Source organism: Ostrea edulis, chromosome 1, assembly GCF_947568905.1.
Source record: "Ostrea edulis chromosome 1, xbOstEdul1.1, whole genome shotgun sequence".
Classification (NCBI taxonomy): domain Eukaryota; kingdom Metazoa; phylum Mollusca; class Bivalvia; order Ostreida; family Ostreidae; genus Ostrea; species Ostrea edulis.
Genome location: NC_079164.1, coordinates 37,919,977 through 37,945,857, shown reverse-complemented (window position 1 = coordinate 37,945,857; position 25,881 = coordinate 37,919,977). Strand labels below are relative to the sequence as shown.

Here is a 25,881-nt window from a genome sequence, read left to right as displayed (position 1 = left end):
CCATCTGAAAAACAACGTGTTTTAATTTTCGTAAAGTTCTAACTTTTTGTATGTTCGTTTGTTTGTTTTTACGTCCATTCTTAGATCTAGAATTTTTCACTCATATTGAGACATCGCTAGCTGTAGGTGACGTACCACAAACAGACCTATGCTTAGCGCTCAGGGCTGTAGCAGTGAGGGTTCCTTAACATCCCAACGCCTGTCGCGACACTCCACTTCCGTTTTAAGGTCATATTCGAAAGACCCGTGATTCTCACTCTCACTGATTTTGACTACAGATAACTCCGTTTACCTGATCAAGATATAGGGCTCACCGCGGGTGAGACCGGTCGACAGGGGATGTTTATACTCCCCTAGGCACCTGATCCCACCTCTGGTATATCCAGGGGCCCGTGTTTGCCAACGTCTCTATTTTGTATTGCATATAAGAGTTATGAGATTGATCACTGTTCGTTATCTTCGCCTTCTAAATACCGAGTGTTTAGCGAGGGAGCAATCACTACATATCTTTACATCTTAGGTTTGATGCGGCCATTGCACGAGTGGGGCTTGTGAATTCACGGCATTATGCTCAATCATAGAACTCTCGTGACTGGTGTAATTCTTTATAGTAGGTGCATATTTGGCACTATCAGTATTTGTATGCTTGATACTCTCAGTAGTTATATATTTGGAACTATCATTAGTTGTATATTCGGAACCATCATTAGTTGTATATGTGTTACTATCAGTAGTTGTATATTCGGAACCATCATTAGTTGTATATGTGTTACTATCAGTAGCAATATATTTGGTACTAACAGTAGTTGTATATTTGGTACTATCAGTAGTTGTATATTTGGTGTTATCATTAGTTGTATATTTGGTACTATCAGTATTTGTATATTTGGTACTATCAGTATTTGTATATTTGGTACTATCACTATTTGTATATTTGGTACTATCAGTATTTGTATATGTGTTACTATCAGTATTTGTATATTTGGTACTATCAGTACTTGTATATTTGGTTCTATCAGTATTTGTATATTTGTTGATATCAGTAGTTGTATATTTGGTGATATCAGTAGTTGTGTATTTGGTACTATCAGCATTTGTATATTTGGTACTATCATTAGTTGTATATTTGGTACTATCAGTATTTGTATAATTGGTACTATCAGTATTTGTATATTTGGTACTATCACTATTTGTATATTTGGTGATATCAGTAGTTGTATATTTGGTACTATCAGCATTTGTATATTTGGTACTATCATTAGTTGTATATTTGGTACTATCAGTATTTGTATAATTGGTACTATCAGTATTTGTATATTTGGTACTATCACTATTTGTATATTTGGTACTATCAGTATTTGTATATTTGTTACTATCAGTAATTGTATATTTGGTACTATCATTAGTTGTATATTTGGTACTATCAGTATTTGTATATTTGCTGTTATCATTAGTTGTATATTTGGTACTATCATTAGTTGTATATTTGGTAGTATCAGTATTTGTATATTTGATACTATCAGTATTTGTATATTTGGTACTATCACTATTTGTATATTTGGTACTATCAGTATTTGTATATTTGTTACTATCAGTATTTGTATATTTGGTACTATCATTAGTTGTATATTTGGTACTATCAGTATTTGTATATTTGGTACTAACAGTATTTGTATATTTGGTACTATCATTAGTTGTATATTTGGTACTATCAGTATTTGTATATTTGGTTCTATCAGTATTTGTGTATTTGGTACTATCAGTATTTGTATATTTGGTGATATCAGTAGTTATATATTTGGTACTATCAGTATTTGTATATTTGGTACTATCAGTAGTTGTATATTTCGTACTATCAGGTTTTCTCAGTTGCTATATATTTAGTGCTATCAGTCATAGTACTTCATAATCTTACCTGCATCTTTTGAAACTTACATGTAGTTACACATCCACACTGTACATAATCAAGGAAAATTGGTTCGATTGTTAGGCATTGACCGCTGGTCGTGTAATGAATAGATTTAACACGTGTTTTAATTGTATGATACTATTTTTATCACTAAGGGGTTTTATCATTCACAAATTGTAACGTCCGAATTCCTTCATGAAAGTCGAAGATAACGAACAGTGATCAATCTCATAACTCCTATAAGCAATACAAAATAGATAGTTTGGCAAACACGGACCTCTGGACACACTCGGAGTGGGATCAGGTGCCTAGGAGGAGTAAGCATCCCCTGTCGACCGGTCACACCCGCCGTGAGCCTTATATCCTGATCAGGTAAACGGAGTTAATATCAGTGTGCCAAGAACGGCCTAACAATCGTTATGACACACGGCAGACAGCATTTGATCTAGTGATTGGTTGTATTGACGAACTACATGTAGATCGTTATATCGACCATAGAATTTGCGAAATGCTGACTTCAATCGAGACTGTTGAAGCCCCTGTACTGTCAGTAGCTTGCCTCGATTTAAAAACTAACTATACTTAGAACAAGCTCTTGCGTAGCGAATCAGTTGAGAGATATAAACACCATATACAGGGGATAATGGAATATTGCTACATAAATATGGGAAGTTGACGATAGAGAAGCTGAAATCATCCCGTTTGTCATACAGTTGAGTTATCAGTTTGCCGTTAATAATGTCTACTTTCAATAAAATATCTAAGTATGAATCAGAAGTGGACGACCCTGTGGTGTCTTTTGTTTCGAGCTCACAAGGATATATCGAATCGACATATGAATTAAAGTTATTGCTAATAGACAAAACGTTGTCGATAATTGAATGCCGCAGAGATTTTTTCTTCTCGTGTAGAAGTTTTTGAATAAAGTCTACTTCATATGAATATAGAAACATGTAAGCTAACAAAGGAGCACCATTTGTGCCCATGGGAATTCCAAGAGCGTCCATCCAACATTCATATATGACATTAATTTGACCTTTTCCATTAAGGTATTCAATGTATAACGACCATATTTCATATCTAGTAAATGTATGGTGGGATTTTTGTAATCATGGTATCATTTTGAAGGGTTCATCAAATAGAAATGATTTACCATAGGAATGTTCAAACTTTTGTTTAATTCTTGATTTATTTCACCTAGAATTTAACATTTGCAGTCTAAGGGAAGATGAAATAGTTGTAATTTGTAATTTACATATTCTAGGTAGAAAATTCAATAAACTTTCTCTTTATGAAAATATGAAATAAAATTAACCATTTACCTCACGCATTTTCAGAAAATTAGATTTCTCTTATTTTTACAAAGGGCAAATAACTCTTCAAAACAGTATTGAATGTAAAACATTCAGCTTCTAATCATTTACTAGTCATGTGAATTTCATCTATTTCACTTTCATCATTATTTCACAATAACAATTTATGTTGATTTAAATCTTTCAAAATTGTTCATTATCCTTTCGTTTTACATTGAATACCTGAACAATTTATTTTCCAAAGTACAGTGGATACCGTATACATTTATGTATTGTAAACGGTAAATATATCAGAATTATCAATGCATACATAAACTCTAAATACATAAACTTTTATTAAGTTTGATACCAGTAAACAACACGACACAAACATTGCTTTTATGTTAGTAAAAGTCTCAGCGCTCTCTGTACACGTCTTCCCATCAATCCTTTCACTTCCCTTCACCCCTTTCATGTGTTTATCAGTAAGATAAATTCTTTATTCAAATTTAATCAGAGATTGAACAAGATAAGCACCACGTCAAAATAGACTACCGTAGGAACACTATTCCATATTAAGACGCTCGAGTTTTGCACAAATTAAAAGAGTTGTGTGCATTTGTGCAAAGTGTGCATTGTTCAAGCTTACTACCTCCTTTCATGAAAATATGCGGGCGTGAAGCGTCAGAGTTCATACCCTCATGTATTTTCAAAAACGAAATTCTCATACGTACTTCCTACTTTCCTTTCTGTCGGAATTTCCAGCCATTAGAACAGAAGTATTAGTTATATTATCAAAATTCATATCACATTGTTCAGAAGAACCTCAGGGATATTAAACTGGTAGATATGGGTGAAGAATATCAAAAGTCATACTTTTCATGCGCCAAATTACCCTGATAATATTTGCAAGTTCAACTGTCCCTCGATATTTTCAATATTATTAGTTCTCATTTTGTTCTTCCACATTGCCATTTTTGATTGAATCAACTAACCAAACAAGTCTTATTCTTCAAATGATTAAAGAGTTGGATTATTTTGTCTGCTATGATTGTTATTGAATTTTAATGATAAGTTGGATTCTCCTCTTTTCTCCCAGTTCCATAAATTACGCGGTGCATTTTTCAAGAGTATAATAAAACTGGCTATTAGTTTCTCTTAAGGAAGTTTGGTGTCCTCGATAGATCCTTTCTTCTGCATTATTTTGATTTGGAAAATGACAGCTGCAGTCAGATTGACTCTCCAGCTCAGAAGAAACATTTTTAGCATCTTTCCTGGGTGATGACGTAATACAAACTGTTTCCTCAAGCTCTGAACATGATGACGTAATACAAGCGGTTTTCTCCAGCTCTGAATATGATGACGCATGTGTATTACAAGCGGTGTCATCATAAACTTCCTCCAGCTCTGAACATTTGCATGGGGAGTCAACATCATGTAAAATTTGTTTTCCTGAACATCTGGACGAATTGTTTTCCCTTTCCGTATTTTCGTTTCTCTTAAATCTTGTGTTTCCATAAGTAGCATCTTTCTGTAGTACACCATTAAGCAACACTTTTTTCTTTGGACGTGTTACAGCGGCATAAACACAGGCAGTGTCATTCTCGAAATGATCCACTGTAAAAACATAGTCAACATATAAAAAACATTATGTATAGAGTTGTACTCTGAATATCAGTATATAATTAGAGAAAGATTCCATTTACTATTTGTTGTGGTATTACGGGATAATCGGCTCTGGTGGATGTATTTTCGTGCGTACCTTTATGATAGAATAAACAAGTATTTCAACCTACGTTACAACAGCAACAACATGTGAAACATAACGCCACGGAACATGACCACATGCCCGGATCATAATGTTTCATGAACATGTTTCAACGCATAGAAACTATATGTAATTTTGCGCTTTATAGATGGATAAAATAATTATAATAAGGATAATATCTTGGATTTTAGACGTTTAATTTGCAAACTTGTTAAACAAATTAAGCTATTTATAAGAGCTGTATATCTATCTATCTATCTAACATAAACATACCTGCAGATGAATACTAGAAGCATGACAACTAAAAGTACTCCACATACCAGTGAGGTTGGTAAAGCATTATGTAGAACTGGTTCTAAGATTGGGTGCTTGTCACTTTCGATTTCTGATAATAAAATCAGAATTACGTATTTACATGAACAAGTCAAGTTAACGATCAGTGATCAATTATTACAAAACTTAAGATTATTTCCTTCACGCATAGCTCTTATCCTTGGACGAATTTGACTCCACTTTTTTGGCACACTGTTTTCCCCTATAATAGCTCTAAAACTTCATTGTTATTTTGGATTTCAAACATTTCGGTTGAGCATCACTGAAGAGACATTATTTGTCGAAATGCGCATCTGGTGCATCAAAATTGGTACCGTATTAGTTTTGCATCCTATAAAGAATACAAAATTAAGAGAAGATATACGGACCTCCTCACATACTTTGAATTAGGTGTCTAGAAGGAGTAAGCACCCCCTACTGACCGGCCAAACCCGCCTTGAGCCCCATATCTTGATCAGGTAGACGGAGTAACCCATAATCAAAATCAGTATGTAAAGAACGGCATATCACTAGGTATGAAAAACATCAGACAGCATTGGACCTAACGACAGGTTGCATTTGTAAATTATATAGTTATAAGGACCATATGATTTTCGAAATTCATATCAGGTACTTTATACCTTATAAAAACATTGACCAATCTCATAACTCCTATAAGGAATACAAAATGGATAGTTGGGCAAACACGGACCCCTGGAGATACCAGAGGTGGGATCAGGTGCCTAGGAGGAGTAAGGATCCCCTGTCGACCGGTCACACCGGTCACACCCACCGTGAGCCCCATATCCTGATCAGGTAAACGGAGTTATCCGTAGTCAAAATCAGTGTGCCAAAAACGGCTTAACAATCGGTATGAAACACGTCAGACAGCATTTAAATATATACCAAGCAATATCTCACTCACTTAACATTTGTCTAGGTTAAGTATTGGGTAAAACAGCAGACAAATGTGAATGAATGGAATTGCTGACTCAAACTTTTTTCTTTCCCTTTTTCTTACATCGCCCACCAAAACAGACAAATTGGCAATTCTTATTAACCAGATGGTACCTCCTAATCGGCGACTCGAACGAGAATGATTGTAAATGTTAACTCTCGCGAGATCTCGCTTGGAATATAAATATATTCCAAGCAATATCTCACTCACTTAACATTTGTCTAGGTTAAGTATTGGGTAAAACAGCAGACAAATTCAATGTTCCAATGCTTACCCACAATAAAACAGCACATGTAACACCAAACCCAATACTCAAATCCCAATACTGAAATCACTGAAGTCCATCATGACTTTTGACCATAATTGACTACAGTATTCGCTCAATAGTGTATTCTCACTCTGAAATTGATTCATGTTCCTAGGTGTAGGAGGATAGTTTAAAGTCGCACATTGTTAAATCCTCAGACGAAATAAGTGAAATCCCCAACACTAATATATGCAATGGCATTAAATGGTGGCATTGCTTCGTAAAAGTTAAAGAAAACACTTTCTAAAACAAGGTATCATTTCAATATATATATACAATATATGTATTATTTTCAATATATCATCCAACATATTGTCCCAAGTATCATGACAACAAAACCTTAATGAAATGATATGATTATATGCATTGCAAACAAACTTCTCAAAAAAAAAACACGTACAAAATTTGAAAACTAGAAAATATAAATTGATACATGCAAAAATAGAAATGCTATTACTACATTCTATCCTGAAAAGCATTTGGTAGATTTTTTGTACAATTTGAAGATTTGTACCAAGCTCCAGCTGTTGACACAATCAAATCAGACACAAAATTTGTTTGTAATATATTAGGCAACTCATTATAACGTATTAAACTAGATTTTGAAAATCATCCAATATGATTCATTATCTGAGCTTGAGATGATGATCCCGACAAAGAAAGGGAAATAATCTTACCCAAATACTCTAACTGTTGGCCAGGTTCCAAATTACATTTGGCTAAGCTGAAATAATATCCTAATGGAGAAAAAATCTGACATACTGCATAAATTGCCCTCTTCGCCCTCTGAACACCCGATTCTTGGATGCTAACATTTGCTTCCCCTACAAAGCGATCGTCAATATACTGCAACATTGGAATTCCCAGGGACCTACAATAACCAGTCGGTATCATACCTTTTCCTACTTGCCCCCATATCTTAAGTGAACCATTTTTAACTCTAGCTTCTAGAGTACTAATAAAAAAATCTTGAAATTTCTCACAAATCAAAGCATTTTGAAAAATAGCAGGTGGAGGAGTTTCAGAATCGTATGACTTGCCTTTAAAATTCCCTTTAAAATGAGTAAAATATCTGGTTGCATCCACCCATGCCCTAAGCCAATCTAATACATAAGACTCCTCCATTGGGCATACTTTTTCCCATTCTGATATAAACCTATGTATTCCCCCCGATTGAAAATCATCTGGATTATGAAATGCTAATTCCTCAAGTTTGAAAACATGGTTACTAGAACCCTTTAAAACCTCTTCAGCAGAGAGAGTGGAGGCCAAAGTCTGGGTTACCTTCCCTCAGTGGTTAACCATTGTAAATGATCCTTTTTGAACTTTTATTACTGTTGGATCAAACCCGGTCTTCAATTCCCATTCAGGAATGGAAAAAAACTGTGATCAGATCCCTGTAAAGAAAACCACAGAGTGAAAGGCAACCCAAACTTTGACCTGCGTGATAAAAATACCACTTAGGATTAGATCCCTATAGGTCAAAGAAAGAGAAGCCAAAGTTATCAGTTTATCAACACATGGGACAAAATGTAACAAAAAACACTAAGTAGAACTATACATCATGTACAAAGTATCTTTTTAACATAGTATCTTCTATGTTGACTAACTTGCAAATACCAACAATGCAATACCTAATGCACAAAATACTTAAATTCTAAATCTCAAATTCATTTGACCTTGCTATCCATCAACTTTGGGCATTTTGCAACAAAATGACCCCTTTTATTTATTTATTTATTTTTTTACAAAAGAAACACTGACCACCCATCCTTGGCTATCCCGTATTTCCCATAGGCCCTCCAAAAAATGGGTAGGGTCTGAAATACTGCATATTTGGAGCAAAATTATTTCCATTAGGGGATGGTGCCAACATCTGTGGCCAAAACGGAAACTGAGGGATACCTTGAGAGTTAAGACCCTCATCTAAATTACCAGTAACCTGAGGATTATTTTCTTTAGGGTCTTCATACTTTTGTTGCTTTGTCCACTCTGCTATAGCAGCTGATTTTTTTTTTATCTTCTAGGGACCCTTTAAGTCGTAAACATAGACTACATAAATCTGGACTTGATTCAAACCTACGGCAAGCCTGAAGGGCTTTGCAATAATAATCTAAATTTTTATCTGATGTACGAGTTGCAACGTCCACAAGAGACTCAACAGCTGCTATAATAACAGCCGGGGATGTCAATTTTGGCCGACCTGCCAAAACACTTATTTGACGAATAGCTTCCTCGACCTGTGAACCTTTGCTTGTACTTTTCTTCAGGTCCTGGATACTTTCTCAACTGCAGCCATCCTGTCCTCCAATGGATTCTGCTGAGAATCTTGATTGGTCAGATCTATAGCACCTCCAGCATCGCTACCTATGCCTTGACCACTAGTGCTAGCAGAAGCAGTAACTGAGGGGGTCAACCCCCTACCCGTATTCACAACCTGCGGATTAGGTTGATGCAGAGCCAATGGAGTGGATCTTGGTGCTCCCACTTCATTTGCTAAATGGATCGCAATGTTTAATAAAATCATAGCAGACTCTTTGGCCCTTGGTTTTCCAGCTAGATTGTAGAAATCCAGCGCTTTTTCCCCACATAATGCATAAAACTCTCCCTCCAGTTCATCCAAAGAATATCTGTCCAGCCTATGTTCCTCCTTAAGTCGTGCGGGAATATCAATGTCAAAATCATCGATATCTGCCTCCTTAAAACGTAAAATTAAAAGAAGGAGGTTCCTTCTTAAGTATTACCACCATTTCTAAAATAACAAAATAATACGTGCACATATATGAAGACTTTTAAAAAAAATAAATCTATACCATTGTTCCACAAAGTCCAGTAGATCAGCGTACCGCGCTGGTCGGCGACTCGAACGAGAATGATTGTAAATGTTAACTCTCGCAAGATTTCGCTTGGAATATGACCCAATGATAGGTTGTATTGACGAACTACATCGTTATAACAACCATATAATTTGCGAAATGCTGACTTCAATCGAGACTGTTGAAGCCCCTGTACCATCAATTTGTTTGTCAGTAGCTTACCTTGATTTAAAAACTAACTATACTCAGAACAAGCTCTTGCGTATCGAATCAGTTGAGAGATATAAACACCATATGTAGGTGGAATATTGCTATATAAATATGGGAAATTTACAATGGAGAAGCTGAAATCATCCCGTTTGTCATACAGTTGAGTAGTCAGTTTGCCGTTAATGTCTACTTTCAATAGAATATCGAAGTATGAAGCAGATGTGGACGACTTTGTGGTGTCTTTTATTTCGAGCTCACAGGACCATATCGAATCGACATATGAATGAAAGTTGTTATTGTTAATAGACAAAACGTCGTCGATATATCTAAATGTCGAATTGAAGGCCATAGCAAGAGATTTTTTTTTCTTCTCACGTAGAAGTTTTTGAATTAATTCTGCTTCGTATGAATATAGAAACAGGTCAGCTAACAAAGGAGCACAATTCGTGCCCATGGGAATTCCAACACACTGTTGGAAGACCAGATTATCAAAGACCACGAAGATATTGTGAATGAGGAACTCTAGCATATTGTTTTTATTTCAACTTCAGAGTACTTGTGCGTGGAATCAGAGTGGTATTTAACAAAGTAAGTTTTTGGATGACTGATCACTAGATAGAAATGCTGTATTTCCTTTTTCCATTTTTGTTGAAGAAGCAACTGTCTTTGATGTGAAAAAGTCTAGTCTTTAATTTATTGTGAGAAATGGTCGTGTATAGTGTTGAAAAGGCATTGGTTTTGACGTTATTGATTTGGGAAAAGTTTTGCGATTTCAAGTTTACTAAAAGTTCTTTAGAATTTTTTTTAGAATCTACATTTGATTAACACCACTTCTGTCATATGTAGTCGCACAGTAAGTTTGAAGTTTCTCCTTCACAGCTGTTAATATTTTCGTGAGGAGAAAAGATAGGGGCTTGGTAGAGTACTTACTAGATCCAGCAATGTATCTTTGTTTGTAAGGGGTTTTATGTAGTTTAGGAATCTAGTATAGGTACGGTAACTCATATTCATTTGACCCATTGACTGGGATATTAAATGTGTCTAAATCTGAAGCATGGTTTTGAAGAATTTCATTTTTGAAAGGGCAGTTGGAGTATAAGTACGATTACCAAGGTGGAATTAATGTCAAGTGCGTTTAAAATACAGTTGTAATAATGAGCCTTACGAAGAAAGACAATGTTGTTACAAGATTTGTCAGCATGAACCAAAACATATTCCTCATGTCACCTATCTAATTCTTTTATCACTTCTGGCTTACTAAACACAGAGGAATAGATGGTACGTAATTTTGTTTTAATATGTCTAATGCAGGATTTTAATATTCCTCTTATACGTGTAACCAATTCTGACAATGTATCAAGTTCTTCATTTTCTTACTAAGCCCATGATGGCGTATAATCTTTGAAAGAATTCATAATAGAGATGAAGTTCTATCGCTAATTAAAAGACCGAGGTTCGCTGTATTTAGGACCTTTTAGAAGTGATTTGTGGTCCTCATTTTCAACTATATCAACATCACTAGAAATGACATGTCCAGCTGTCCTATAATTGACAGAAGATGAAAAGCAAGAACACATTGGTGGATTACGTAGAATATGGTATATATCTAGGCACTGCAAAGTTTCTTTATAATTAAAAGGTTTGTATGCAATAGTAAAAGTATAGCTGTAGGAAGTACAGGGTGTAGACTTGAACTCGAAATAAGTTGGAATACACGACTGGACCCTTTTATGATGAAGAATGTTGCTTATGTTATCTATTCCCTTGTTTGTTTTGAGCTTAAGGAACTTGTGGCATGATTTGAAAGGAATATCATCCAGGACCCGTGCTGGTTTAAAGAGCATGTGATAGGCAACATCCATAATAATAGAGTTCAATCTGTATTCAGGTGTTGAAAAATCCAAGTATAGACTAGCTGTAACTTCTTCAAATAACATATGGAAAACCCTCAATGGAACAGTAAAGTTTTGTACGAATATGATGTGGACATAATTGTCTGCTGACGTAAGGCAAACGTGAATCAAACGAGACAAATACTACAATACCCGGAGGAGCTGCCAGACAACCCAGTATATCGTCACACTGACTGACATTGCATGTACATTTCTCACTGCATTGTTTTCCATAGTATCCCTTCGGACAGTCTTGACTGCAGTTGATGCCAAAACTCCCCACACATTCTGGAATGAAAGATGGATTTAAAAAATCCACACTATGAACACTTGTCTCCGTTATTGAATTCGCTCATGTGAATAATCTAACTCCTCGTGTGAATATCAATACTAGTTTCCATTTTTAGGGTGTATGGTAAGAAGTTCGACAATTTTTGTTCTCATGTCATTATTGGTTCCCACTATATTTACTTTTTAAATAATATTCTCACTTTTTACATGCAAATGTTTTAAGCATTTAATTAAGGGAACGATGATAAAGGACAAGGAACGTTATTGGCCAAAATTGGCCGCTCTTCAAAATCCGATCATATTTTGCAGGTAGAAAGGTGATAATTTTCTCGTTTCATTCATATATAACATGTACCATTTACTTGTTGCTGATATTGAGAAAATAACTTTACAATATTGCATTTTTAACTCTGACGCTATCTTCCGACGGTCGCTTTTTCGGAACGACGTCATTGACCTTATAGGATTTACAGTCCCCTGATTCTTCTAGAATATTTTTCTAAAAGTTACAATTTTAACTTTTTATATAAAAATACTCATTGAGATCAAAGACTATTGAAAACTGGCATGCTATGGGAAATACATTATTCATTTACATGTAACTTTATCGTGGTCATAGACATTTTGCGGAAGAATTTTGTGTTAATCAGAGTGAGGAAAATAATGCCTGTATTTGTCAAAAATTGTTGAGTAGAACGCAATCATATTTTCGAAGGTGCTGTTCAATGTCCTCCTATTCAAATGAAATATGGAAAATAAAATGGCTCTTGAATTTTCTTTTTCTTGTTTTTTTTGTTTTTGTTTTGGTCATAAATATAAACAATTCGATTAAAAACGTCGATTGAGTCGGATAAAATTACTTGTTATGTCATGTACACCAAGGACTATATAACAGGTCTGCTTACATGTCTATGCAATATACATGTTACAGTACATACGAATAAAATATGTCTGCCTGCTGTGGGTATTTACAAAATATATTGAATAAAGTGTGGTAAATGTACATGTACTAAACGATACAAATTTATGTTGCATGAATGGGATATCATTTTCTTGGGTACAACAAAACACGTCAAGTAATATGCATGTAACTTCAGATGGTATATTTCATGTAGCAAATGTTTTTAAAAACCTCACAAAAATGCGTCCGTGTTTATATCTTTACATTCAGGGCCGTAACTGCCGATGAGGCAGACGAGGCAACTGCCTCGTCTGATTTTTTGGCAAAAAAGAAAATAAAATTATATAAATGTTATATTATAGGATATATGTTTAAAATGAAGACAAGCACCTTTGTCTTTGACACCATATTACGATTCTTTACATAGTACAAATGAAACACAAACATGATAAATTGGGATTTAAAAAGTGTCATTTTCAGTCGTAAAGTCAATCGGCGGCCCCCAATCCCCTGCCTCCCCTGATTTAGAACCCTACTTACGGCCCTGACATTCCCCTAAATGGTCAACAAAGAGTAGTTCCAACTCTCTCTCTCTCTCTCTCTCTCCATATAGTGTTCATCTTTGATAAATGAAAATTATATCAGTCAGTGGGCATGTCATTGTATACACCGACATTCAGTCTAAATCTAGAACGGACTCTGGGAAGTTGTTTGAGTACATGTATAGACAATGTGGTATATTGAGTGACCCCCCCCCCCCACCCCCTATTCTTGATAGTAGTATTGAATGAGAAAAAAATAGGCTTACAATTATGAATTGAACCCATGTAGCAAAGGATAACCCCCCCCCCCCCACACACACACACACACACACTCCCCGACGATTTAAGAATTCGAAGATCAGGCAGAAAGTTTTTTTTATTTGCTAATTAAGTACCAACTTATCACCCCCCCCCCCCCCCCGATAAATGATGCTACGTGTCTATTTCCAAAAGACAGTATATGTAACTACAACACACCTTTTTTAAAAATGAATTTAATAAATATCATGCATGTATTTTCGTATTTCAATGTGCGGGCCAGGCCTATCCAGAACACCTTGACGTGAGAGAGAGAGAGAGAGAGAGAGAGAGAGAGAGAGAGAGAGGTGTCTACTTCACCTTAAGGTTATATACTCCAGTTTTCCTAATCATGGAGGGGGTGTACGTCAATACTAATATAAACTTTTAGTAACAATCATTACAACACACACATATATGTGTGTACCTGTAAATGTGCATTTATTATATATATATATATATATATATATATATATATATATATATATATGATCCCGTGGGGATCCAGGTTTGAGTAAGTCCTCAGTACCCCTTGCTTGTCGTGAGAGGCGACTAATATAAATGGGGCGGTCTTCGGCTGAGACCGCAAAAACTGACGTCCCGTGTCACAGCAAGTGTGGCACGATAAAGATCCCTCCCTGCTCAATGGCCATAAGCGCCGAGCATAGGCCTAAATTGTGCAGCCCTTCACCGGCAGTGGTGAGGTCTCCATGAGTGAAATATTCTCAAGAGAGGTGTTAAACAATATTCAATCAATCATATGCGATATAGAAAAAAATCTGCCACAACAATGGTCGAAGTTTCAAATTGATCACAGGTTTTCGACGTTTTAAAGAAACCACATCTCGCTGGAAGGTATAAATAATGATTTACTGTTATTTTATTTTTTAATTTAAACCGTTTTAAGAACCTTTGGAATCAATATCTAATTACTAATGTAGTAATATTTAATTTCAACATGCATCATATATACATACATGCATGTACGTTAAAATTGATGTAAAAAAAAAAAAAAAAAACCCACCGCACAAACACGTCAATATATTATTAGCAATAAGTTTTATGCATTATATTTGATATGTTTGTATTAAAGATAGATTAAAATTTAGCGAAAAAAGTAACAGACATCCCAACTATCTAGCTCTTGAGATATAACGTATCAGTACCCATTTTTGCAGAAAATGAACGAATTTTGGTCCGATTTTTGTAAAAAGAAAATAAATTCGAGTTATTAAAGGTCTGTGCATGTCTTTGGTTTTTTTTTTTTTTTTTTTTTTTTTAATTCAATTTATTCTTAAATAATCTTTCTTTGAAAAGACAGGACGTCCAAACATATTCCCGTGACCTTTAAAAACGAAAGTAGAATAATTTCCATTCATCATGCGGTGGATTTTTGACCCGCCTCCGTGACTCGAAAGACAGACATCATCTGCATTTATTAGGTGCAGATTTTTATGGCAAACTAGGGAAAGCATTAATTGTTTGACTTGGACATACATGTATTCATTAAATCGCAAAGTAAGTAAAAGTTTATGAGGTTAAATGATGGAACAGTTTGCATCAGTTCTATAACACGCAAAATAGTGACTTTGCGTAGCGAAAACGGCCGATTTCCGCATTCATTCTTTTTCAAAATTCATATTGTTTGCAGCCAACAACCGACACCATATTGATAATTAAAGAAGAATATTAATAGATAATTAAACATGCAAAATATAAATCTGGTTGTTGCATGCATGCAAAAGTTGTTTTTTTTCCCCAGTTCTATAACATGCAAAATATTGTCTTTGCGTATCGAAAACAGCCGATTTCTGCATTCATCCTTCTTTTTTTTAAAATTCATATTGTTTGCAGCCAACAACCGACATCATATTGATAATGAAAGAAGAATACCAATGGATAATTAAACATGCAAAATATAAATCTGGTTGTTGCATGCAAAAGTATTCTTTTTCAGTTCTATAACATGTAAAATATTGACTTTGCGTATCGAAAACAGCCGATTTCGCATTCATTCTGTTTTAAAATTCATATTGTTTGCAGCCAACAACCGACACCATATTGATAATGAAAGAAGAATATCAATGGATAATTAAACATGCAAAATATAAATCTGGTTGTTGCATGCAAAAGTATTCTTTTTCAGTTCTATAACATGCAAAATATTGACTTTGCGTATCGAAAACAGCCGATTTTGCATTCATTCTTTTTTAAAATTCATACTGTTTGCAGCCAACAACCGACACCATATTGATAATGAAAGAAGAATATCAATGGATAATTAAACATGCAAAATATAAATCTGGTTGTTGCATGCAAAAGTATTTGTTTTTGCTAAAGTTTATTCATAATTTATTTCAAATCAACAGATTCCGCTAAACAGCTCATCTTTAGCGTATATTCATGACGTCATAATAAAATATTACGTCATTTTCATGTAAGTGGGATTAGAAGAACATCCTAGTTTGTAAATAAAAAGAATAATTAAGCATAGTATGAAAGTTGAAAAAAATCTCGGCGGTATATAGCCAATAACGTCCCTTGTCCTTTGATAACTAGCTTATCTGCTTTAAAGTAATTCTGTGCAAATTAGATGAACATCAGACCATACAGCTTAAACCCATGCTGTTCAATTCTCGCTGATGAATAAGGGATCAGCAAGTACTGTCTTTACTATTGTCGCTTAGATCTACTCAATGTAGAGATGGTCTAAAATACCATAAAGGGATCTAACATCGACTGCAAAAACGTCAAACAACAAGCAAATTAACTACTGCGTGTTCCTTGAGATTGGATGAAATATACTCAGGATTCGCGAGGGAATCATAGTGACGATGTTTAAAATATCTGGAATATGTCATTTAGATGAATTGTTTGGGTTTTTCATATTAAGTATTGAACATTTCGTATTAGAATTATATGATTATTACCCTGACACTTGTGTTCGTTCCTCTGGTACATGTAGTTTGAACAGCAGTGGGTACCATTTCTACAAACAGAAGGGAAGACCTACCAAGCATCGTGTTATTAGCACTGTCTGTCAAATATAATGTTTTTATCACACTGTTTTTCACCTCTATATTTCTACATGTGAAAATGTAACTTACTCTTTGTCGTAGCACACTCCATCTTCTTTCTCACTACCTTCAAAGTAATTAATACGATTAGCAATGATATGATATGATTGATTTATTGTATATAGTTTAAAATCCCGCTCGAGAATATTTCACTGATTTGGAGACGTCAACAGTGTCGGTGAAGGGCTCCAAAATTTAGGCCTCTGCTCGGCGCGTACGGCCCTTGAGCAGGGAGGGATGTTTATCGTGCCACACCTGCTGTGACACGGGACCTTCGTTTCATTGTTTTGCAATCTGATCCGAAGGACCCTCCATTTAATCGCTTTTCACCACAAGAAGGGGTACTGAGGACTTATTCTAACCCGGATCCGCACGAGACAATATATATATATATATATATATATATATATATATATATATATCCAAATTGTGTTTTTAAAAAAATCACAGTGTCCGGTATAAAATATTAAAAGAAATAGAATAAACAGTACACAAAGTTAAAAATTTAACGCAAGCGCTTTCATTTTATAATCCTCAGGCGTTACATTTTAAAATTTTAAAATGTAACGCCTGAGGATTATAAAATGAAAGCGCTTGTGTTAAATTTTTAACTTTGTGTACTGTTTATTCTATTTCTTTTAATATATATATATATATATATATATATATATATATATATATATATCCAAATTGTGTTTTTAAAAAAAATCACAGTGTCCGGTATAAAATATTAAAAGAAATAGAATAAACAGTACACAAAGTTAAAAATTTAACGCAAGCGCTTTCATTTTATAATCCTATAATTTTACGTTATTAATGTAACGCCTGAGGATTATAAAATGAAAGCGCTTGCGTTAAATTTTTAACTTTGTGTACTGTTTATTCTATTTCTTTTAATATATATATATATATATATATATATATATATATATATATATATACATGTATTACCGCAAATGCTTGCGTTAAAATTTTAACTTTGTGTATTGTTTATTTTGTTTCTTTTAATATCTTATACTGGACACTCATTAAAAAACAATTCGGATATATCTATCTATCTATTTATCTATCTATCTATCTATAGAGAGAGATACTTACTTTTGAAACATCCCGATATTTTATTACATGTCTCGTTAGAACAGTTGCATTTACTGTTACATGATCCTCCGTAAAATCCATCCGGGCACTCCTGTGAACAGTTATACCCAAACCTTCCAACACATTCTACAAAATATCGGTTAAAATGATACCTCTGGGATTTCTACTTGGGATAGTGATTATACTCGAAGGTCTTATAAAAAACAGTTATAAACTTCTATTTGCATGAGGTTTTATACTGCTTGTTCAATAAAATATTCACCTACCGACACAACGTTTGACTGTGTCATTGTAAATGTAGTTCGAACAGCACCTTGAGTTATTACTGTAAAATAAATAAACTTCCATTATAGGAGGTCTGTTGGTTAAAGTAAAAATACGTATATACACCGGAAAATGTTAAGCGTCTTGATAAAAATAATCACGAAATACTTTGACTTACTGATCCTGTACACAAATACCATCGTCTTGAATGCCGAAACAGAGGCTGGCGTTTTCTAAAATATAAAAGAATAATGCCAGTCTTTCAGCATGCCTTGATTTCATTGTCAAATATGAGATGTTTTGAAATTTGGTAACGGAATATATTTACTGAAAATGTACTTAAACTTTGTAACATTTCAAATATTGAAGCATACTGCGTTGTAACTTCCTCTTCAATACTCACCTTTTTATGTTACACACTTGGGAATAATACAAAGTGTAAAAATAGTTAAATACTTTTATATATATATATATATATATATATATATAGTCAAAAAATAAAATCCAATGCTCAAACTTTTATCTATAGCGCTTTCGCTCTGCGGGCTCGTCAGTAGATTTTTAAACAATGTAAACAAGTTCCATTATGACGTCATCCTCGTGACGTTATGTGGGCAACGTTAAACATAATACAGTCATGATTGCGAAGTCAAAACATTATACCGAGCGAAGCTCGGACGGGCCGAAGGCCCGTTCGCGAAGCAAGGCTCTAAAGGTAACACGTATGTAAAAGAAAAAAGTCAAAATCAGCAAAAGAAAAAGAGATAATCTCTATATACGTTCACTGAAATTTTCGTGATCCATATGGGCGCCGCCATTTATTTTTTCATTACCTGCTTCAACAGTTATTCGTGTTTTATTTTGAATGCCAATAATAGAAGACTCTAACGTGCAATTCGTAATTTAAACACTCAGTTTGTTCAAAGTGAATAGTATAATTATCATTGGTACAGGTTTTAGCAAATAAATACATATAAAATCGTAATACGACTAAATAGAAGAACGAGTTCATGAGTTTCTTTGAATAAGAATATACGATAAAATTACGGTTACTTTTTTACCATTTTGAATTTATTGGTTAATTTTGTTTAGTTTTAACGGCCTTTTTCATTGCATACGGAATGTATTATTGTTGTTTATAATTGTTTGCTTTGAAAAAGAGAAAAAAAGTCGAGGCTAAATGTGACGTCACAATGCACAGTTTACGTCGCCTTGCGTTTTATTTCCCGCGTTCAATGAATAGGCGGATCATGTAAAACTGTTGTCCCCATATAAACTCCTTTAATATTGAGATGTTACTGGGTGTTTAGCGCAAGGAAATTTCATTCAAGATATATATTTTTAAATGAATCATAATATACCGTACTTAACGGAATTATGATTACCACTTGGGACACTCCAATGACCATTACGTACATGCTTCGCTCGGTCTAACGGTCACACCGTATACATATTACAATGTTAATGTTAGGCACTTTTAAAAATACAGATATATTTTAAACAGTTCCGTCTATAAGTTTTAAGCGCCTCTAAATTCCTGTACATTAAAGGAAACATTCTATGTAAAATGTACATGTTAAATAACATGAAGGAAAATTATTAACGGTTTAGTTTCGGCTTAAACAGTTTTATGAAATAGTTTTCCTTGGCTTTGCGTAATTGTTCATTTTCCTCTTTTACTTAGTAAAATGGGAAATTATAAAAACTGCCTTCCCCGCACGAATCAAAATGTCCGCTACACGGCGTGTTTCTTATTGTAGGATCTCTGATCTGTTGTTTATATACACGAACACGGTTAGCCAATTTGGTTCCTGTTTGTCCTATATAGTTTTCTCCACATGTAGGGCACGTCATACAATAAAGTAGATTTTTAGATTTACACGTCGTAGTTGAAATTACTTTGAAGTTCATTCCGTTTTTGAAAGTTATGGAGTGGCCGGTTTGTATAAATTGACAAGTACCGCATCGTGAATCCTCGCATTTAAAGACTGCTGGTTTTTCGGGATTTGATGTAAATTTGGCTTTAGTGAGACTGTTTCAAATTTGGTGGTTGACGTCTGCTGTGGAGTATATCCGTGGGCTGAATGAGGTCATTTAATGTTTCTGATTGTTGAAGAATAGGGAATAACTGCTTGGCTGTTTTGAATATGTTGTGATTTCTCGGGTTGTGTGTAAGAACGAAAGGAATTTTGTTGTTCGTTTCTTCATGTTGTTTGGTAGTTCACAATTCTGTGATGGGAGTTTCTTTAGCCTTTTGTATAGCTGTTTCAATTAATTTTGGTGGGTATTTCTGTCTGCATAAAAATGTCTTAAGTTCAGATAATCTTGTATTTCTGCGATCCTCATCTATTACAATTGTGCAAATTCCCCGGGCCATGTTAAAAGGGATGTTTCGTTTGGTGTGAGATGGTGTGAGATGGATGGCATGAGTTAAACATCAAATAATGATGGGAATCTGTATTCTTGTAGTAGAGATCTGTTATGATTTTCACCCCCTCCTTTACAATCAGGATGTCTAAAAATGGTAATTCATTTTCGTTAATTTCCATTGTAAATCGTATGTTATTGTGTAGGTGATTCAGCATGTTGTGGAAGTGTTGTAGATCTTGTAGAGATTTGGTCCAAGAAATAAAGCAATCATCCAAATAGCGTTTCCAGTTATTCTCAATATACAGGCCAAATTCTTCTCCACAAACTGACTTGCATTCTGTAAATAGTTTCTCCTCAAGAAAGCCCAAAACTAAAGTTGCGTAAGTGGGGGCGACAAAACAAAACCAAGCATATCACAATGAAATTAGGCAAAATAAGCATAGCAAAATTAGCAACACCCGGAGAAATTATGGAAGATAAACACACATCAACAACACTGACGGTCAACAATGGAGAACACCTCGGAACAACAATCAACTAGACCAGATAAACAACTATTTGATTCACCAAAATATAAACCTAAACCAAGGAGGAAGTGGTTCTTTTTTGTGGAAAGGCCAGTTTCGCAAGCGCCGCATTAAGACATTCCGCTTCAAACACCTCTAGAAAAAGCGTCAAAGGTCGACCCCAAAATTATTAATTTATCTCAAAGAGATTTCTCTACACATGAAATAGAGCTACTAAAAAGGGGTCTTAAATTCACTCCTACACCTAAAAGGAACGACGTAGATGTTATCAAAGACACTGAGGAATGTTGTCGAAAGCTCAGACTCGGAGAATATTTTCAAAATTCAGACAACAGTGATGAATCCCTAGTCAGAAACAAAAGTAATTTTAGGCCAAATCCAAACAGAAACAAACACCTAGATGATTATATAAATTGTTTAAAAATTCAGCATACAACAAGCATATTGATTTCCATGTGCGAGAAAACATTTCAACAAATGAGAGAACAGCATTAAAAATCTCACTAGTGATGATACCATTATTATAAAGGAGGCTGACAAATGCGGAACAATTGTTATTGTGGAAAAAGACCACTACAAGGAAATGGTCCTAGAACAATTAGATGATATAAACTTCTATCGAAAACTACCTTCGAATGAAGATAATACAACTATGTCTAGGATAAGGAAATATATATCAAAATTCTCCGACAATTTAACGGAAAAAGAAGCAGCATTCTCACTCAATTTTGAGGTAAAAACAAGTAATTTTTATGGACTACCAAAAATCCACAAGTCTGAGCAAATTCAAAACGGAATACAGAAATCATGTGAACCATAGATCAAAATACCGCGCCCACCAGACCTTAAACTACGCCCAATCGTAGCTGGCCCTTCTTGTCCAACACAAACACTTAGTAATTTCCTAGATATCATACTTAAACCCATCTGCAAATTAGTTCCGAGTTATATTCGGGACGACATGGATTTCTTAAACCACATTCCTAAAAGCGTTGAAGAAAATACAAAATTGGTGAGTTTTGATGTCACAAGTTTGTATACAAATATTCCACACAACTTGGGTATAGAAGCCATTTCCTTTTGGATTGATAAACATCAAGGTGTATTGCAATCAATATTTTCAAAGGAATTTATCCTGGAAGGAACAAAAATAATTTTGGAAAATAATCATTTCTTTTTTGATAACAAATACTTTCTTCAAACAACAGGAACAGCTATGGGGACAAAAAGGAGTGGATAATTATTGTGAATTTGTTAATTCATTACTTCAAAAAATGTGTATATATCACACAAGATACACATTGCATTTGTGCAGCGTGTGACAGCGTTGCGAGAATTCCATTGTCAATGAAAGTAATTTTATTGACTTGCCTAGACGGTCGAGCGGTCTAACGCGCTGGTTACATGATGCTAGGAGAGTTGGTTCCGCAGGTCGTAAGTTCAACCCCGGGTAGGGGTGGAAGTGCGTATCAAATAAAGTGAAATTTTTCGTGTTTTATATACTAGCGGAAAAACGAAACTGAACATCATAAAATTTAGTAGAAGTTTTTTGTATTTATTGTTTATATTTATGAAATCTAAACAATCGATAAAGGTGATATTTTTTTTAACAATTTTGGATAGTACCCGACTCAGATGCACGGACATTTTTCATGATTAGTGAACACATGTTGTTTATTGAAGTGTTCGTACGCACGACTTTTACTGGCCAATACTGTTTGGTGTAAGAAGTGTAAAAGGTTTCGTTGCACACCATTCGTTAAGGAAAGCACTTTAGTTTTGACAAATTTACTTTTCTGTCATGCCAGGACTCAGCGGAAACCAAAGTAATCGTGCTGTTGGGGACGCTCCAAGCTGGAATGGCACAAAATATCGTAGCAAGGCACTTTGGAGTTCATCGGAACACCATCCAGTCATTATGGAGACGTTTCCAACAATCTGGTAACACTCGGGATCGACCACGTTCTGGGCGTCCTCATGTGACGTTGCGTCGACAGGACAACCACATTAGACTTGTGCACCTGAGAAATCGTTTCCAGACAGCAAGTTTGACTGCTCGTAGCATTCCTGGACTTCGACTAATCAGTCCAAGAACTGTGCGTAATCGTCTGCGTGAGCACAACATCAGACCAAAACATCCAGCGGTGTGCCCAATACTGCGTCAACGTCATCGTATCGCTAGACTAGCGTGATGCAGACGACATCTGCGATTCAGAATACAGGACTGGGCCAATATTCTGTTCACTGATGAATCCAGATTTCATTTGGATAGCACGGCCGTATTAGAGTGTATGGTCGCGTTGGGGAACGGTACCTGGACGCTTGTGTTGTGAAACGTCGACAATTCGGTGGAGGTAGCATTATGGTGTGGGGTGGAATAACAGCACGTGGAAGAACCCCTCTACAAATTGTCAATGGAAATCTCACCGGCGAACGCTATCGAGACGAAATTATTCAGCGTCATGTGATCCTCTTCATACAGAGACAGCCAAATCATATCACTCTGCAGCAAGACAACTGAAGGCCACATGTTGCACGTGTAGTCAGGGACTTTTTTGTTCAACAGAATGTCGATGTCTTGCCTTGGCCAGCTGTTTCCCTCGATTTATCTCCGATCGAGCACGTCTGGGATGAAATGGAACGACGTCTACGCCGTTTACCAAATCAGCCAGTGACATTGGCTGATTTAGGCTAGGCTTTAACCAACATCTGGAACAACATCCCTCAAGTATTTCTGAACACTTTAGTGGCATCAATAAGGCGCTGTTTTAAAGCATGCGTGAATGCAAATGGTGGTCACTCCCATTATTAACTTTGTTAATTCAAGTTCGAATACCAGTGTCTTTCGAGTTTGTTGACAATGACGTTATTCGACGTTAACATTAATGAATTATGAAATGTTGTAACGAATACATTTGTTAACATTATTACAAAAATAAAATTTGTTCATTGCAATATTTTAAATTATTTTTTCATATATCAAATAATGCAGTTTCTTTTTTTTCCCGCTAGTATATTAAAGCAGTTATGATCATTTAAGAGTTCATTGCTATTTCCATGCTTCATTCACACACACACACACACACACACACACACACACACACACACACACACACACACACACATATATATATATATATATATATATGCGTGTGTGTGTGTGTTTGGGTGTGTGTGATGAAAGTCTTTAGTGACATTTATTTAGACTGACTAAATGGGGCGGTCCTTCGGATGAGACCGCAAAAACCGAGGCCCCGTGTCACAGCAGGTGTGGCACTATAAAGATAACTCCCTGCTAAAAGGCCGTAAGCGCCAAGCATAGGCCTAGATTTTGCAGCCCTTCACCGGCAATGGTTACGTCTCCTAATGAATGAAAAATTCTCGAGCATGACGTTAAGCAATATTCAATCAATCAATCCATGGATTTAAAACGTCATAGGGCTATATGTGTAATATAATTCTAGATATTTGCGTAAAAAAATGTGATATTTGTCACTAATATCGGAAAATCCCATCGTTAGTGTTGATAACGACATGTAGGCGACGTATCATTATAACTGACAGAATGGACCTTTGGGAAATGTTCTGCCACTCTTCCAAATTTACGTTTCCAAGTTCTTGCGGATTCTGACGATGAGGATGGGGCTGCGCACACGTTTCCCTAGCTTTTCCCACAGATGTTACATCTTGTTTATGTTTGGAACATATAAAGCGGGCCAATGAAGAACGTTGATGTCAAATCTACCTTGTTTGCGCACTCTACTGCTGAAAACGTAATATCGTCTACATACCGTTTGGCAGTTAGGGTTCTTAAAAACTAACAGTGAAACCGAAATAGAAGACACCGCAGAGCATTCCACATCTGCTTTATACTTTTATATTATTGAAGATAGATTTTAACGGAAACTAAGAACTCAACTTTATGACAAATATGATTACTTCAGCTTCTCCATCGTTAACTTCCCATATTCATGTAACAATATTCCACTATCACCTGCATATGGTGTTTATATCTCTCAACTGACAAATATGATTACTTCAGCTTCTCCATCGTTAACTTCCCATATTCATGTAGCAATATTCCACTATCACCTGCATATGGTGTTTATATCTCTCAACTGATTCGATACGCAGGAGCCTTTCCTGCGTATGATCAGTTTTCAATTCGAAGCAGGCTCCTGACAAATTAGTTGATGTCACAGGAGTTTCAACAGTCTCGTTTAAAGTCAGCATTCCACAAATTCTATGGAAGTTACAAAGATTCCAAATTTTCCAATGCAACCTGTCATTGGTACAGATGCTGACTGACGTGTTTTATACCAAACGCTGTTCTTGACACACTGATTTTGACTATGGATTATCCCGTTTTCCTGATCAAGAGATAGTGCCTACGTTGGTTATTACCGATCGAGAGTGGATGATTACTCCTCTTAGGCACCTGATCCTACCTCAGGGGACCGTGTTTGCCCTGCTTATAATTAGGACCCCGTATGGAATGCGGGAAGCCCTATAGTAATCTCATTGTCCGTCCGTCCGTCTGTCCGTCAACACTTTCTTTGTGACACGATAACTCAAACTGTTTTTATCCTACAGTTTTAAAATTTTGTTAAGAAATAATTTACAAAAAGAGGAAAACTCCTAGTGAGTACATATTTTGGGGTCATGTCACTTTGTCTCTCTGTTTGTATGTATGTCATCATCTTTGTTATAATGAACACTTTCTTTGTGACAAGATAACTCAATCAGTTTTCATTGTACAAAAATAATTTACAAAAAGAGGAAGACACCTATATATTTTGGTATCATGTCACTTTATCTGTCTGTTCGTCTGTCTTTCTCATTATGACAGTATCTATTTACGAGGGGCCTCCGTGGCCTAGTGGTTAGAGCATCGCGCTCAAAATCACACAGCCTCTCAGCTCTGTCGGCGCGGGTTCGAATCCTACTCGCGCCGGTAAGTGAGAAAGTTTCCCAGTTTACTTTCGGAAGGTCGGTGGTCTCTTCCCAGGTACATTGTATCTGGGTTCTCTCTTCCATCAATAAAAACTGT

General features: G+C 35.4%; 1 protein-coding gene across 1 annotated transcript in view; it reads right to left on the bottom strand.

Moving 5' to 3' along the window:
* Window positions 1–3,538: 3,538 nt before the first annotated feature.
* LOC125658977 (platelet endothelial aggregation receptor 1-like) overlaps window positions 3,539–25,881 on the bottom strand; it is a 34,985-nt gene continuing 12,642 nt past the window's right edge. The window contains exons 6-11 of the mRNA XM_056143018.1: window positions 16,603–16,639; window positions 16,426–16,484; window positions 11,618–11,752; window positions 5,243–5,354; window positions 4,908–4,963; window positions 3,539–4,818 (exon numbers count right to left, since the gene is read on the bottom strand). Coding sequence (XP_055998993.1) covers window positions 4,310–4,818; window positions 4,908–4,963; window positions 5,243–5,354; window positions 11,618–11,752; window positions 16,426–16,484; window positions 16,603–16,639 — 908 coding nt within the window. The 3' untranslated portion in view covers window positions 3,539–4,309. The remainder of the gene's footprint in view (window positions 4,819–4,907; window positions 4,964–5,242; window positions 5,355–11,617; window positions 11,753–16,425; window positions 16,485–16,602; window positions 16,640–25,881) is intronic.